We start from the raw sequence: 16,959 nt of genomic DNA, 5'->3' as shown, positions 1-16,959 counted from the left end.
ATATATGTAAAGCTACAAAGATGTTTAATAACAATTACACTGTGAAATTATATTGTAAGGAAAACCGGCATACGGTGTGACGGATCCATGCCACCACCGCCACCCGAGCCTATATAAGCAGGCCGCAGAGAGGCGCCGCCCTTTTTCCCGCGGCAGCTCTCAAGGCGTGAACATCGGAGTTAGGTAGTGGTGATCGACGCGATTTGTGAGGTTGTACTTTTCTTGTTTATTATTTCTTCTATTATTGTGTACTTGTGTAATTTGCAATTGTTAATAAGTGTATGACAGTGATTTTGTTCCCATGTAAGATATTTTCGTTTGTAAATAAATTCAAATAAAGGTTATGTGTTTTTAGGTTAATAAAATTTGTTTTTTTTAAATCAATTAATTAGCTAGTCTCTAAAATCAGAAGTGGGATAGGCCTCCAAGCCTATCCAGCTTCGCTATCCTACATTTTATTCGTTGGGAACAAAATAACGGTCTGAAATTTTAAATTTTTGGTGTTGTTTTAACTGTTCATCATGGGAGGCGATTCGCGTTCTCGATCACGTGACAGGTCGCGTCATCACCATCGGAAGCGACATAGGACGCGCAAACGTACTCCTCCGCGTTCTGACACTCCTCCGCGATCACGTACGAACGTTCGTTCTCGGACACATTCTCGATCGCATGCTTCATCACCGTCTCGTTCTGTACCGCGATCTAAATCACCAGTGCAATCCAGAATGTCTCCCGAACGTATACAGAGTGTAGATAATTCGTTAAATGTTACGTTGAATGCAATTTTGAATCGATTAAATGTGCTAGAGAAAAAAGATAGTGCAGATCGTAGTGCGGGTATAGTGAAAACAGTTTCAAACAATGTTGCGAGTAGCATCGTCGAATGTGCCGTTCCTGTGCGATTACCTACAACGAACCCGGAAATTAATTGTCATAATCCTGTGTTGTTGGTTAATGAATCAGAGCAAACAGATAGTGTAAATTGTTCCAATCGCATACTTAGTACCCCCGCTAGGGATAGTGATGTTTTTGCGAAAAGTAGTAACGTTAATACCGGTGAGGATAGTACTTCCACTGCTGCGCAAACATTGATGGATGTGTTTAAGTCGTTTTGCCCATCTCGTAATCAAAACTACTTTGTTTCCAATTTCGACCCAACAATCCATGATATAGATACGTGGTGCAATGAGGTAGATCGTGCTAGGGTTGCGAATGGTTGGACTGATGGCGAATGTTTGTCGCGTGTTGCTGGATGTCTTAAGGGAGACGCGAGGCTGTGGCTTAACGAATGGGTTACGAGTGATAGAACCTGGTCAAACTTTAAATTAGAATTTAGGCCATTATGTCCACGAAAATTAGATTACGCGAATATATTGTTTGACACAATGTGTGTAACATCGGATAAGTTTCCGACATATGCCGAGTACGCTCGCCGTACATTATTACGTCTTAGGATAGTCAAGGGCTTAAGTAGTGAACTTATAACGCAGATAGTCATCCGGGGAATAACGGAACCACATGTGCGAGCTGCCGTTGCTAATGCAGATTTATCTCCTGATAACTTAGTGTCGTTTTTGGCCATCTATACGAAACCCGTACAACAAAAGCAGGATACACGTGGTTCCAGCAATCACTTAGTTAGGAAAAGAGCTTTTAATCAGCGTAATGAATCAAAATGTTTCCACTGTGGACAGGCGGGTCATAAGAACTTTCAGTGTCCTAAGAGAAAGAAACTTGATTCTACCCCCGATCCAAAGCCAGTTGCTAAACCTCACAGTAGGTTATGCGAATTTTGTAAAAAACCCGGTCATATGGAGGCAAACTGTTTCGCGAAAGATAGGGCGCAGTCTCGCAATGAACGAAACGTTAACCTTTGTTCAGAACGTCTTGAGAGCACACGTAGTAGCGATATAACATCAGCGGTTGTACAAGGGGTTCCTATAGATGTGTTGATAGATAGTGGGGCCCTTAACGTGTCCTTGATCTCTGACAGTGTTTTAAAGCATTTTACTTGTCAGCCAAAGCCAATTAAATGCGCTATAAAAGGGATTAGTGATCGGGAATTAGAAGCAACATCGTACGTAACCTTAACTATTGAGTTTAGTGAGATTTCCGTCGAGGTTGATTTAGTTGTTGTACCATCCAAATGTATGACTACGCCTATTATAATTGGGACAGATGTTCTTAATAGGGACGGGATTACGTACGTGAGAACAAAAGATAGACAAGTTTTGACACGATCTGAACCTAAAGTGCGGGAAGTGTGTGCGGTCGAACAAATCGATGGATTCACAGTTAATACGCCTCTTCAAGGCGAGCAACTGGAGTCTCTTATGCAAGTACTTACCATGTTTTCGGAATTCCTTATTACGGGAACAGCCGCTACTACCGTCACTACCGGTAGTATGGATATTCGGTTAAAGGACGAGACTCCTGTTGCATATCGACCATACAGACTTTCACACCAGGAGAAGGTCAAGGTTAGGGAAATTATTAATGATCTTTTGTCTAAGGGCATCATAAGAGAGTCACAATCGGACTATTCTAGCCCCATTCTTTTGGTCAAGAAAAAGGACGGGTCGGATCGGTTATGCGTTGATTTTAGGGCGCTAAATCGACTAACCATTAAAGATCGATACCCACTTCCGTTGATAGATGATCATATCGATCGGCTAGGAAGTTTCAAGTACTTCTCAAGTTTAGATATGGCTACCGGCTTTCATCAGATACCGATAAGTGAGTCGTCAATAAGTAAAACCGGATTTGTCACGCCCGAAGGGCATTATGAATATGTCAAAATGCCCTTTGGACTCGCCAATGCTCCTATAGTTTACCAAAGAATCATAAACAACACTCTACGTAGCTTTATTGAGGCTGGCAACACTCTTATTTACATCGATGACGTGCTTCTGATGAGCTCTGAAGTAGACGAGGGCATTGAGTTGTTGCGTAATGTTCTAAAAACACTTTCGGAGTCGGGATTCTCGATAAATCTTAGCAAATGTTCGTTCCTTACAACGCAAGTAGAGTATTTAGGACGCGTAATTAGTCAGGGTCAGGTACAGCCGAGTCCCCGTAAGGTAGAAGCATTAGTCAATTCACCAGTGCCAGGAAATGTAAAGCAAGTGAGACAATTCTTAGGCTTAGCTGGATACTTTAGACGGTACATCGAAGGGTACTCCACAAAAACGGCATGTATAGCGCATTTGACTAAAAAGAATGTTAAATTCTATTGGGGACCGGAACAGGAGAAGGTTAGGCAGGAGATAATTGGGATACTTACCAGCGCACCGATCCTTTCCATATTCGATCCCGCGTTACCTACAGAAGTCCATACAGACGCGAGTAGTGCGGGGTACGGGGCGGTTTTAATGCAGACCCATAAGGACGGCAAGAAAAAAGTTGTGGCTTATTTCAGTAAGGTCACCCAAGGAGCTGAAAGTCGCTACCACTCATATGAGCTCGAGACATTGGCAGTCGTGAAAGCCCTACAACACTTTCGCCATTATTTAATTGGCCTCCAATTCAAAGTCGTTACCGACTGCAATGCCTTAAAGTCCACCGAGCGAAAGAAAGATCTCCTCCCTAGAGTTGCCCGTTGGTGGGTGTACTTGCAAGACTTCACTTTCGATATTGAATATCGCAAGGGTTCTATGATGGCTCATGCCGACTACCTCAGTCGTAACCCCCCAATCTATGTTCACCAAGTAACCAAACCTCGCAATTGGGCACAAATAGCGCAATCTGCCGATGGTGAAACTCAGGACCTTGTTCAACAGCTCCAAGAGGGCAAGTTAGATAGCCGACGTTACGTTTATCAAAATGACGTTCTCTATTACAAATACAGTCCTGTAGGAGAAGAGTCTCGGCTATTAGCCTATATTCCGAAGGGCCATAGGTTAAGTTTGCTTAGGTTGTTTCACGATGAGCATGACCACATCTGTGCTGATAAAACAATAGATCTTATATTGAGACACTTTTGGTTTCCTGCGTTAATACACTTTGTAAAAAAGTACATCGCTCACTGCCTCGTTTGCATCTCTAATAAACGAGTACCCAGAGCCCCTCACCAACACATAACCTCCTGGGAAAAGCCCGACGCTCCATTTCAAACCGTGCACACTGATGCTTTGGGTCCTTTGCCAGCATCCAACGGTTACAAATTCGTCCTGGTCGTGGTGGACGCTTTCACCAAATACTGCCTCCTACATCCGATCTTCAGACAAGACGCGGTAGAACTTAAACGCGTGATGGCAAATGCTGTGTCTCTTTTTGGGGTTCCAAAACTCATCGTTGCCGATCGCGGGCGCATGTTCGAATCTTCGAGCTTCGTGAACTGGGTCAAGGAACATGGCAGCGACATACACTACATCACCCCAGAGATGCACCACTCCAATGGTCAGGCGGAACGATACATTCGTACTGTCTTAAACATGATAAGGATTGAGGTAAATCATAAGGGTTCTGCGTGGTCTGAGGTGCTTGGTAAGCTACAGCTTATACTTAATATCACTAAGCAAAAATCTACGCAAGCTTCCGCTTTAAATTTGCTAATCGGGACCGATGGAACCACCCCTGTGATTCAAGCATTGGTGAAGGATGTGGCAGCAGAAGGGTCTCGGCCAAACTATCAAGCTTGGCGGGAGATTGTCAGAAGCAGAGCTAGTGAGCTTCTTAAGAAGAATCAAACCCAGCAGGATTCATATGTGAATCGGAACCGGACACCAGCCCGTGTTTTTAATGTGAATGACTTGGTGTTCGTCATCAAATTCTCCCAGTCCACAGGGAAGCTGGATCCTGGCATGAGAGGGCCCTACAAGGTTCTCAAGGCCTTACCGAGTGGACGCTATGAATTGAAGCTCCTCTCCGGTGCTTACGGGAAGACATCTCAAGCCGCGGCCGAGTATATGGTGCCGTGGAAGGGAGAGTGGTGTCCCGAGAGCTGTGCTGCCTTCTTTGAGGGTAAGGTGGTCATTTTGGTCAGTTATCCTTAGTATCATGCCGCATAATCGTAATTTACTTTGTCATCAGTTTATTTCAGTAAAAAAAAAAAACTCCCCATTTACTTCTAACCTCTATAAATTTCTTATTTAGCATTTCACATAACTAAGTATTGAAAACTGTGGCAAAGTGAGTTGCGAAGGTTAAATACTGTGGGTACTGGCTTGCAGATGTTACTCATATTTGGGCGACATAGACCAGCAGAACACGAGGCCTATGGTTGAGTGTTATTACAGATGACCATGTCATGTGATTATCTGTTGCAGCACGTGTCTGTTTATGGCAGCATGTGAGGGGGCCCCTGCAGAAGACAGAGTTATGAAATTGTTGGATAGCTCTCGTCTTAGTTTTTGCGCAATATTTGTTGAGACGTCTCATAGGAGTAATGATGAATGAAAATGAAGTACGTATGGATGTAAGAAAGAACGAAGTCTCACATGTCTTCGTTATAAGTTTTATGCAGTGCGTGAAATGAACGTGATTACTGGATGGAATGCAAGAGATGAGTGTTTGGCTAATACGGATTTGTTGAAGCCTAACATGTGGTTTTCTCATATACACAGATGACGGCTGCAACGAGTCTCAGGGAGGTGCATCATCAAGAGATGCAGTTGCATCTACCGACAGAGCGACTGCAGAGCATGGACCATCAACGAGCGGTGCTTCAGTGGAAACGTCCAGTGGAGTCCCTGCTGGTCCCATGCTGCCCACGGAAGCGAGTCAGGAAGCGGCCATCGAGGACGAGGCCGTATCAGGAGAGGCCGTGTAAGGAAAACCGGCATACGGTGTGACGGATCCATGCCACCACCGCCACCCGAGCCTATATAAGCAGGCCGCAGAGAGGCGCCGCCCTTTTTCCCGCGGCAGCTCTCAAGGCGTGAACATCGGAGTTAGGTAGTGGTGATCGACGCGATTTGTGAGGTTGTACTTTTCTTGTTTATTATTTCTTCTATTATTGTGTACTTGTGTAATTTGCAATTGTTAATAAGTGTATGACAGTGATTTTGTTCCCATGTAAGATATTTTCGTTTGTAAATAAATTCAAATAAAGGTTATGTGTTTTTAGGTTAATAAAATTTGTTTTTTTTAAATCAATTAATTAGCTAGTCTCTAAAAATATTATACATAAACTCTTAGACATCAAAGAAGGTACAACTTAGAATATTTCTCGCCTTATTAATGCTTGTATTAAATAAATCAATGTCCAAATTATTCGATACGTGGTTAAAGTTGTTGCAAGCACGCCATAGATACGAATTCTGTCGGTAATTGGTTGACACCGTGGTGTTACTGAAGGTCGGATTGAAGCGACGGGAACGATTCGGAACATAAAATTTTAATTTTTCCAATAATTGAGGACAATCAATTTGGCTGGTGGCAATTCTTAGGAGGAATAATAAATCACAAATTTCACGCCGGTTTATTAATGGTTCGGTATGTTGGTTCAAATCCCACTGAACTTACAATATTCCTTTTTTGTTTTTTTATAGATTTAATTTATTTTTAATATGGTTAATAATATTATTGTAGTATATACGAATAAAAGCAACACAGAAAGTAAATGAAACAAGTTATTAAGTGTTAAAATTACCAAATTTATTCTTGCCGTAACATAAACATTAAGGATGTTACGTTTTTGTTGTTTTTCGTTTTAAAACATAGTTTTAGTTTATATTAATAAGGCAAATTTTCAATTAGCAGTTTTAAATCATAATAAACATCAGAAAAGGATGGACTGGCTGTTTTACTAAAGTAAATAGGCAAGTCATTAGTTATATGAATCAACATGTTAGTTAGCTAGAAATAAGATAACTTATTCCAACCTCAGTAACAATAACATCATTAACACATTGGCTTACCCATAATTGTAAATAATAATAAGTATTTAACAAAATAACTGAAATCTTATACAAATGGAAAAAATAAAAATTACTGAGCTAACCCCAATAACTATAATTTTAACCACTTTTTCGCCATAATATCTTACGTCCATCCTTGTCTGACTTAAAGGACTTTTCATCACTAAATATCACCACATTGTTGCACCAATCAAAGTTTAAAATAGTCAGTCGCAAAACGCACTCTGTTTCGACGATGCTGATCGGTTAGAGCAATTTTCTTCGTCGGCCTCCGACACCGCAACCCAGCAGCACGCAAGTGAACCCGTACGGTTTGTAGGGATAGATTATGTGTTGTGGCCGTAGAACGGGTGCTGCAGAACGGATCAGCGCTATGTGCAGCTACGATTTCTCGATGGCGTGGTGATGCATCCGTATAGACGACTACTGTCTACATGTCCCGAATCTGCGTATCGGTGAACCCATAATTGAACAGTTCTCCTCTGCGAACAAAAAAAAACAAATACTTAGCTTATACAAATACAAATATTCTAACAGTCAAATAAAATATTTGCAATTCTATGTTACTTACCGTTAAACATCTTGCGATTTCACTAATTGTAATGTTTTGTTCATATAAATACGATTATCTCCGCCTTTTTGAACATGGTTAAGTGAATTAAATTGACAAATCACAAAGTGAATCACTTTGCAGACGCAGAGGTGAATTGTCACTAAAACTAAAAACAAATTTCGTTTATTCATATTGTATGAGGGTAGAATGGTTTTAATTCTCAAATGAAGAACGAATCATATATTTTTGGCGAAGAGAAATAGTCGACAGCTATGCAGCTTGTAGTCATTTGTCAGTTTCAAATATATTAATTTTATACTCAACAGCGTTTAAATGAACGCAAAATTTGAATTAAGTTAAATAAAAATAACCATCCGTGGACTCGAACTCACGACCTATGTTTCATTAGTCTAACATTCTGCCAATGAGCTACGAAGTGTATAGACTCAGGTTGTGAAATTTTGCTTCACATCAATTTTATAACTATTTCACTAACACTACCGGTTGATATTTATATGTCACAGCTGGTATACGGGCGTTTGCCTACGCGCAAACTCGTTTGTGCTGTTGTGTGTGTGTGTGGTTTGTTACTGGTGTATAAACCGATTTCTGCGTTTATGCACACATAGAGTTAGTGTGCACACATACACTACGTTAGTGTGCCCTGCCAACCATTTGACGTTGCCGTGTGTACGACGCTTGCCGAGACTCCTACAGTCCAACTATAAAGTCCTGAAAACGGAAGTGGATCCTAACTAATTTTTAAAGACCGTATTTTATCGATATTATATATATTTAAGCACTAGTCCGTAAAAAGTAATAGTTAATAATCGGTATTTTATTTTTAATCATCATCAGCCTATAGCAGTCCACTGCTGGACGTAGGCTTCTCCCAAAGCACGCCACTGGATGCGATCTTTAGCTTTCCGCATCCAATCATATCCAGCCACCTTTCGCAAGTCGTCACCCCATCTAGCCGGAGGGCGTCCCACACTACGTTTGCCTAGTCGCGGCCTCCACTCCAGAACACGTTTACCCCATCGGTCATCGGTTCTTCGACAGCTCTGACCAGCCCACTGCCACTTAAGCTTACTAACTCGGTGAGCTATGTCGGTGACTTTAGTTCTCTGTCGGATTACTTCGTTCCGGATGCAATCTTTCAGAGACTCCAAGCATAGCTATGGAAAGCATAGCTCGCTCAGTGACATTCAGTTTGTGAACCAGTCCCACTGTAAGTGTCCACGATTCAGCCCTATAGGTTATTTTTAATAAATGAATGTAAATGTACCTAACGAAGTAAAACAAAAACTGACAATGATAAAAAGTATTTGAAAAATCGCACTTTTATTGTCATGACTTTATAGTTGATTTTAATGTACGCACGGAACCTATAAACTATAGGTAGTTACGAATCAATGCTATTATCGTTGAGGTTTTATTGACTGCACTCGCTAACGTTAACGGCCATGATATTGCTACTTTATATTATATTTTTTGCTTTTAATTTTATTCCTAGAAGCTATTGTGAGATTGAACCAAAGAATAACACTTCGGGAGAGGTTGAATCGAATAGTTTTAGTAAAATTAGGTAAGTATGTAATTACTCAATCCTAATCCTTACTTATAATAATATAAATGCGAAAGTAACTGTATCTGTTTGTCTGTTACTCTTTCACCCCAAAACTATTCAACGGATTTGAATGAAATTTGGTATACATAAATATGGTTTTAGCCCCTGAGAAAGAACATAGGCTACTTTTTATCCCGGAATTCTCACGGGAAAACTTTTAAGGCGAAGCGAAGCTAGAAGTAAATAAATTTTACTAGGCCAAATAAAGTTGAATAAAGCATATCAATCACATCTTAATCCTACTTTCAGGGATATTATTAAATCACACGAGCATGAATTGCTGTCCTGGACAAAACCAAACGGACCAATGGTAAAGATGCGCCAACATTAAAACTTATTAAACCATAAGCCACATAATAAATGCATTCAGGTTTATTATGTAGGCAAACCACTATAATTTTTAATATATTATGATTTTTTCTGTAAAGTTTCAATCAGTGCCATTAAGTTGTTTCATATTTTTTCAGGATTTCGTAAGTACTGTTGTAACTGACCTTTAAAATTTAGGTGAATGTAAGGGCAGGAAAGGAGGCTTACATTGTGTGTAACGTATAAAATTTAATATTACTAATAAGTGCTTACTCACATTTGGCACACTCGTACCTATCCTGGCTAATACATAAAGTTTCACCATGGTGCCCCAACTGCCAATATAGTATTTAATAATAATTACCCACATTATTGAAGAAAATTATGCTTACTAGTGTAACATAATATCAATCTTGTTTTCAGAACACCAATGATGTAAGTATCTAATTAAACCTTAGATTCAATATCTACTAACATACGAGAGGGACATCCCCCACTTCAAATAACTAAAGCGGCTACAGTCCAACAGTAACTATAAAGTTGTGAAAACGGAAGTGGATCCTAACTAATTGTTTAAGATCGTATTTAATCCATCTGTTACATTTATTAAAGGACAAATCCATTAAAACTCCATAATCAATCGGTATTTTATTTTTAAAATGTATTTAAAAGTATGTAAATAACTGATGATCATAAAAAGTCATAGCAAAATCGCACTCTTTGATGTCAGGACTCTATAGTTGCCAATGATGCTGCTACCCATCACAGGCCTATATTATGCTGGTATAATGGATCGTGTCTGCTATTATAGACCGGATCTGGCAATGAATATGCATGCAGACGCTTAGAGATCATCATAATATCTAAGTACTTACTCAATGAATAGGGTTGATTGTCTTACTTTACAGTACAGTGAAAAATTAGAAACATTGTCGACCAAACATCAGGAGCATTATAGGGCTGAGCTACATAGTTTCCGAGACGGCATGACAGCTCTCATGAAAAATATTATAGTTCAGACGAAGGAGATTACTTCAAAGGATTGCAGTATGGCTAAGGTACCTACTTATTTTTTTTTTATAAGTAATAGTCTAGCGCGGTATAAATTTTTTGGTGCTTTCCTAACTTAAGGGCAGAGTATAATATACTGTTGTTCCTCTTCTAGTAACTATCATTTCATACTCAAAGGAAAAATAATTTTATGTGAGTTTGTCATATGTTGTAAAGAGTTAACGAAAGTACTACTTACTGAATTTCACTATTGCTAGCTAGATATAGATAAGCAACTTTTTTAAATATACCTATTTAGGGGGTTAGATAAACAAAATTCCCACAGACGTAATCATCATCAGCCTTTAATCGCTCAGCAATGGCATAGGCCTCTTTCAAGAAGCGCTAAAACACTCTGTCCTCTGCCATCTTCATCCAGGCCAACAAATAACAACTAGGTAGGTATTAATTAAGTAAGTATTCATAATATTCATAACTCACAACCACAATGCATTAAAATATCCTTCAAGAAATACAAAGTTGACATGAAAACGGCTACGGAACATATAGAACGCGAGATACTCAACTGCTCCACGACACTGACGGAAGTCATACGGCAGGAGCTCGGTATCTTCAAGAGCGGGGAGGTCTCCAAGACCATGAAGAAGGAGATCAGGAAGCAGGTGGCGAAGTGTGATGATGAGGCGCAGCTGGCAGCTAAGGGAGCCTGCCTGGGACAGCTGGCTGTGAGCCTGGAGCTGCAGGAGATGAAGTTACGGGTGGTTCATATATTTATGGTAAGTTGCAATTGTTTTTTGATTAAACTGGGCTCCCCGCACACGGACCACCGGCCACAAACCACAAAACGCCGCCACTGACATATTTCCTGTAATTTTCGTACATTTTATATGAACTCGCCGCACACGGTTGACGCCGGTGTGACCGGTGGCCCGTGTGCGGTGACATTTAGATATTATAGATCTACTACAGAAAAATAAATATAAGGTAAGATGGGGTAATACAGTCACCGGGGGAAGACTATCAATGTGTAATTATTAGTTATAAGCAGCTTGATTCTGTAGTTTGTCACGCTGGTAAAGTGGTAACCACCACCAGTGGACATTGATAGTCTTCCCCCGGTGACTGTCTTACCCCACCTTATTATACCTAATTCTTACCTAATGATCTTTCACAGAAATCCCGCATGGATTTCCACATGTTAAGTCTGGAAGAAGCATTGAAATCATGCAGCATGCTGCCGACACAAAAACTGATTGCGTTCTCCAGAACAGAGGTCATCAACGTCATCAACTGCATGCTTGAAGGGTACACCAGCCCTTTGACCGCCTTAGATTTTAACCTGAAAACAAACCCAATGAACACGCAATTGCGGTCGTCAGTAGCTCTTCCGTTGAATGACTAAGTAGGTAGACCTATTTAGTCAAAAACGAAATACCTACCTAACTATAAAATCCAAATAAAAACCAAATTGACTTTAATTTCAACTCCTAAGCTCCCGCCACGGTGGGCACAGGCAGCGCATCGGTGACACCGAAAATTACGTAGTAACCGATTTCAGGAAAATATATCTACTTACCTAACTTTGTAGTAATCTATATCTACTATAATACCAGGCCCAAGGGTTGTAAATGGTCAGGTCATTGTAAAAAGGCCCAAAGATGCCCATCACCATCAGTAACTACAATACCCTGTTCTTAGTCGCATTTAATATTAATTATTACCAACTCAACACTTTTAATTTAAGTACTTACCACCACACCCATTCTCGAAAACGCATTGTCGGTTGCCACTGAATACCGCAAAGTAACAAGGATAACTAATTAACGAATACCTATCGCGTCGGTTTGCCTATACCTTGTTTCACGGGGAAAGACATCTGACAGGACCCTTATTACATTCGAATAAGGGAAACACGAGGAAAGACAGCTGATACAATTTTTGCTTGTATCAGCTGTCTTTCCTCGTGGAAAAAGGTATTAAAGCGTATTGTTTGCTAAAATAAGTTATTATTCTGACAAAAAAAATTGCCGGACTATAAACACAGATTAATTTTGTATTTTCTGCCGTACCGAAGGAAGTGACAGTAGTTTGACATTGACAGTTGACAGAGAAGTTGTTTGGTCGGTTTTGGTTGTGGTGTGGCTGTGCGTTGATTGATTTTTCAACACAAATAAATAGTGTTGTGTGATGCCAATAAAACCACAGTAACACATCTTATTTGTGTAATCTGATACAAACATATTTGCCACAATGTCTGGGGGAGCTTCTACAGCCAAGGAAGAATCCTTCAACGAGTTCTACCATGAGGTAACTACATACGTAACTTGATTTGACGGAGTTGTTCCCATTTTTTTAGATTATACACTTTTATAAACTTGTCATGGACACTAACTCTTATTTCTAGGTTAAAGAAATTGAAAAGCGCGATTCTGTGTTAACCCCTAAGCAACAGATAGAGAGACTGCTTCGACCAGGGTCCACGTACTTCAACCTTAATCCTTTCGAGGTATTGCAAGTCGAGCCAGAAGCGACATTAGATGAAATCAAGAAGAAATACCGGCGGTTGTCCATTCTGGTCCATCCAGATAAGAATATGGTAAGCATTCATCTTGTACCATAGCTTATAGAACCACCTGTACTGTAGTTGGTCCATATTCACAGATAGAAGAGGTTGTCTCATAATTATTGCATCTATGAAAAGACTCAGGATTAATAAATTATTTTTATTAGTACATTGATCACTTAGCAATCAACTCATGTTAACTGAAATAGAGTTTGATTAGATCAATGAAATAGCATATAAATGTTAGTAATCATGAATATTCGATCCATATTTTTGTCAAAAATTTGTTGTAAATGTTAGCATTGTGGACTGCCATCATTCCGTTAAGACGGTTACATCCGTCAATATTTCCTCTTCCTCCACAGATGGGCTCAGTAGCACAAGATGTGGCTCCGGGCATCTACCCGAATATAGGTAAGGATCAACTATGACAGCCGCAGCTAAAAGTCCTTGACACAATAACTGTCTTCGAAGAAACATTTAGAAGCTAAAAGCTACTTGGCTTCATTTTTATGCAAGCGAAATCATTCTTCAAATTAGTCCATAAACAATGATTATTAATCAAGGCCCAAAAAGGCAAAAAATATGCTGTAAAAATCTTGTAAAGAGATTAAATTTTACATTTATAATCTAAAATTTTGGCTCAAACATGAAAATGAATTACAAAATGTAAACAGAATTGATAAGTTACAAAACAATCATTAAAGTTCAAATAAAAACAGCAATTTACATACTCTACTCAGGATATTTGTAAGTAGAGTTTCAGATTTTAATTAGAGCACAAATTAATCCAAATATTTTTTTGTTATAATTACAGGATGACTTAGAAAGAGCCCAGCAGGCGTTTGAAATCATAAACAGAGCTTGGAAGACATTGGAAAGTGAAGAGACAAGAAAAAAATGCTTGGATATTTACCAAGAAGCCAAAGAGAGAACAGATCATATGGTAATTTTCTTTTCTACATTGTACTGTTAGTTACTGTCTTTGCAAAATACAAATGTTTTAGATTGGCTACATTTTTCATGTTGAATAAACCTTAATTCATCTGAGATTAATCTTTGTGTTTGGGACTAGTATTTTTTACTGTAAGCAGAATTGTATTCTCAAGTTTATCAACGGCTCTTTTAACATTTTCAGATTGAACAAAAGCGGAAGAAACAAAAGAAAGATGGCCGACAATCTGAAGGTATCCCAGAAGATGATGCTGATAAGTATAAACATTCAGTTTATGTAATGACCATGAAGGTTTGTACACCCTTTTATGATTTCTCTTGTACATATTAGTAATATTCTATTAATTTTACAGCATCATGTCCCACTTTAGACATGTTAAAAGAAAGAAATTACCTAATGTTGCATTCAGTTCAGTGTGGCATTGACTGTGTGACCATCCCGCAAACTTAATAAAGTATTGACAATAGATTAGGACATAAATAATGAGCTGAAAAATACATAGAACATGTCATCTCAAGCTACAGGGCTGCCTAGTTCTATCACCAGATACAAAGAGTACCAAACATACATGCATCCATACTTACAAACTTTACGTTTGTAATGAACAAATGATATGAACATCGTAGAAGATTCTGTGGTCTTCAATCGCCCGTTATGTATCTCTATTGATGAACAAATCATCCCCTGCCTCCGCGTGGCAAATTTGAAGGCTCCCTTATAAGAGAAATTGCACCAAAGTTACAACTAGACCAGTCCAAATGGGGAGGAAAACGCAAAGCTAATTCTAGGTTCTAATTGGTTGGTTCAGTCGCCATTTTTGGTCAGAACCTGAAAGGCCCACTCAATAGTGTTGCGAAAGTTTCTCTTGGTTTCCTTCCCCATTCCCGTTGTTTGCGGACATGGATTCATCCATACTTTAACATTGTTGAAAGTTATATGTCAAAATCCTACAATTTTCCAACTGACCCCATGCAATTTGCTCAACATTTTCCAAATGACCTTGTTCTAATGCCAGTTGTTCGCTGACATGGAGCGCAAGCGGTAGCACCTAGATCTGCGCTTCCCAACTGAAGCCATGCAAATTGCATCAATCATTCTAACGGTCCCCGTTCCAATTCCAGTTGTTTGCGGACATGGATTCATTCATACTTTGACATTGTTAAAAGTATAATGTATAACGTCAAATTGCTCGCATTTCCCATTCATCAGCCATGCAAATTGCACCAATGTTACAACTAGACCCGTGTCAATTCCAGTTGTTTGCTGACATGGAGCGCAAGCGGCAGCACCTCGAGGTTCGCGACATGGAGGAGCGCAAGCGCAAGCGCGAGGCCGAGATCGAGGAGGAGGAGCAGGTGTCCATCGAGAAGGAGTGGGCTAAGAACTTTGAGGTAATAGCGATAATAAGACAGAGATGCCACGAATATTCGGCAAGTATTCGGTATTCGGCCTATTCGGCCAGTTTTTTCAGTATTCGGTATTCGGCCGAATAGTAAGTAGTATTATAGCGGCTGAGCATGCCGGCCGAATATTCGGTATTCGGTATTCGGCCAAATCACTATTCGGGGCATCACTAAATAAGACATACGTATTATCACTAAAGACAGACAAAGCTTACATTACTACTGGTATCCCTAAATCTTCTGTAAAGAAGAACAGAAATTACAGACTATATTTAGAGGTAAGACCACTTGCCGCTATATACCTACGGATTCGATATCGACGTAGATAAACGTCCCAATATCGCGTTCGCCATAAAAAATGGCGCTGTGATTGGTGTGAACAAGTTTATCGACGTCGATAATGAAAGCCCCTAAAGCGGATAACATATCTCGAACAGCAGAGAGTCACACCTTCCGACTCAGCATAGAGTCCATGGGTTTGTTGACTAGTTGGGAATTGTGCATAGGCAACAAAAGTATTTAAGTATATGTTCTTACAGCGACGTCAACTATTGTTTCGATTTTTCAATGTAATACTGGGGCAGTATTGATATCGATAACGATATCGTAACATCAACTATTTTTCTCGGTGCATCGTAATGTTTTTTCTTGTGTTACAATAATTACGTTTTTTTTTTCAGGAATCTCGACAAAACCGCGTGGACAGCTGGAAGGTGTTCCAGTCGGGCAGCGGCGGGAAGGAAAAGAAGAAGAAGAAGGTGGGCATGGGCTTCAAGCCGCCCAAGCCCAAGCCCGAGAGCAGATAACTCAGTGACCTTACCCTATAGTGATTATGATAATATAACTGATAGCTTGTAATTATTATTGAGAGTGTTTAATTTTTGCTTTACTAGATAATTTAAGTATTATTCCTACCTACCTACTATTAGGTACCTACCATGCCGTAAAAGAGTTATCCAGTGGAGACCCGGAACAGGCAAACGGCCGACTGGTGTAGTGGTTAGTGACCCTGACTACTAAGCCGAAGGTCCCGGGTTCGATTCCCGCCGGCTGGGGCAGATATTTGTTTAAAGGACAGATATTTGTACTCGGGTCTTGGGCGTTGATATTTATATTTAATATTTATCTATATATGTATTTGTGTAGATATATCAGTTGTCCGATACCCATAACACAGGCTCTGCCTAGCTTGGGGTTGGATGGCCGTGTGTGAGATGTCCCCACATATTTATTTATTATTATTTATTAATATTATATTTATAAATGTAATTTAGTTTTTATTTGCTTGTAGATGAGAGGAAGGCAGCAGATAAAATGTAGCGCTTCTTGAGAGAGGCCTAGCGGTGGACGATTATTGGCTGATGATGATGATGTCGACAACTCTCGGCTAAGGCTGTCTAGCTTGCAATTATGCACTGGCTAGGCCTATCCTTTCAGAGATTGCAGTATCTATTATTAGTCACCTAGCATTATATATTTGGGGAGAATACAACAACTTATGGGTATCAGTAGAACTCTGTTAGGAAAAGATACTACAGTTCTCTCTCAACCCATCACATCCCCAATTCTGAGGCACGGATCTCCAATGAAGGAAGGGTTTTACGGTTGTGTAAGTAAAAACAAATCATTAAATTAAATCAATTTAATAATATTAGAACAACTTGAAGAATCCTAT

The 16,959-nt window shown here is 39.7% G+C and overlaps 4 protein-coding genes and 1 long non-coding RNA gene across 5 annotated transcripts; 4 read left to right on the top strand and 1 right to left on the bottom strand.

Annotated features, from left to right (window-relative positions):
- Positions 1-387: 387 nt before the first annotated feature.
- LOC125488956 lies at positions 388-4,250 on the top strand (the record flags this gene model as incomplete). The annotated part of the gene is made up of 1 exon (XM_048623076.1): positions 388-4,250. A coding segment is annotated over exon 1 (3,729 nt), but the record flags the coding sequence as incomplete, so codon positions are not given.
- Positions 4,216-6,061, top strand: LOC119691105. Its single transcript, XM_038107663.2, has 2 exons — positions 4,216-4,962; positions 5,565-6,061. The coding sequence occupies exons 1-2, from the start codon at positions 4,251-4,253 to the stop codon at positions 5,768-5,770; spliced, it is 918 nt and encodes a 305-aa protein (XP_037963591.2). The 5' UTR covers positions 4,216-4,250; the 3' UTR covers positions 5,771-6,061.
- Positions 6,062-10,265: 4,204 nt separating this feature from the next.
- On the top strand, positions 10,266-11,898 carry LOC105392400. Its single transcript, XM_038108411.2, has 3 exons — positions 10,266-10,410; positions 10,873-11,139; positions 11,538-11,898. Exons 1-3 carry the CDS (start codon positions 10,339-10,341, stop codon positions 11,763-11,765), a joined length of 567 nt encoding a protein of 188 aa, XP_037964339.2. The 5' UTR covers positions 10,266-10,338; the 3' UTR covers positions 11,766-11,898.
- On the bottom strand, positions 10,692-12,189 carry LOC119691262. Its single transcript, XR_005253876.2, has 3 exons — positions 12,115-12,189; positions 11,521-11,702; positions 10,692-11,100 (listed from the first exon to the last, which is right to left on the bottom strand). It is a non-coding gene; the product is annotated as an uncharacterized LOC119691262 (long non-coding RNA).
- A 272-nt stretch (positions 12,190-12,461) lies between these two features.
- Positions 12,462-16,148, top strand: LOC105392395 (dnaJ homolog subfamily C member 8). Its single transcript, XM_048623184.1, has 6 exons — positions 12,462-12,670; positions 12,768-12,959; positions 13,744-13,872; positions 14,065-14,172; positions 15,138-15,272; positions 15,965-16,148. The coding sequence occupies exons 1-6, from the start codon at positions 12,614-12,616 to the stop codon at positions 16,088-16,090; spliced, it is 747 nt and encodes a 248-aa protein (XP_048479141.1). The 5' UTR covers positions 12,462-12,613; the 3' UTR covers positions 16,091-16,148.
- Positions 16,149-16,959: the final 811 nt, after the last annotated feature.

The sequence above is a fragment of the Plutella xylostella genome, chromosome 9, assembly GCF_932276165.1.
Source record: "Plutella xylostella chromosome 9, ilPluXylo3.1, whole genome shotgun sequence".
Lineage (NCBI taxonomy): Eukaryota > Metazoa > Arthropoda > Insecta > Lepidoptera > Plutellidae > Plutella > Plutella xylostella.
Note: the sequence above shows the minus strand (reverse complement) of the source record. Positions and strands in the feature narration are given on the sequence as shown.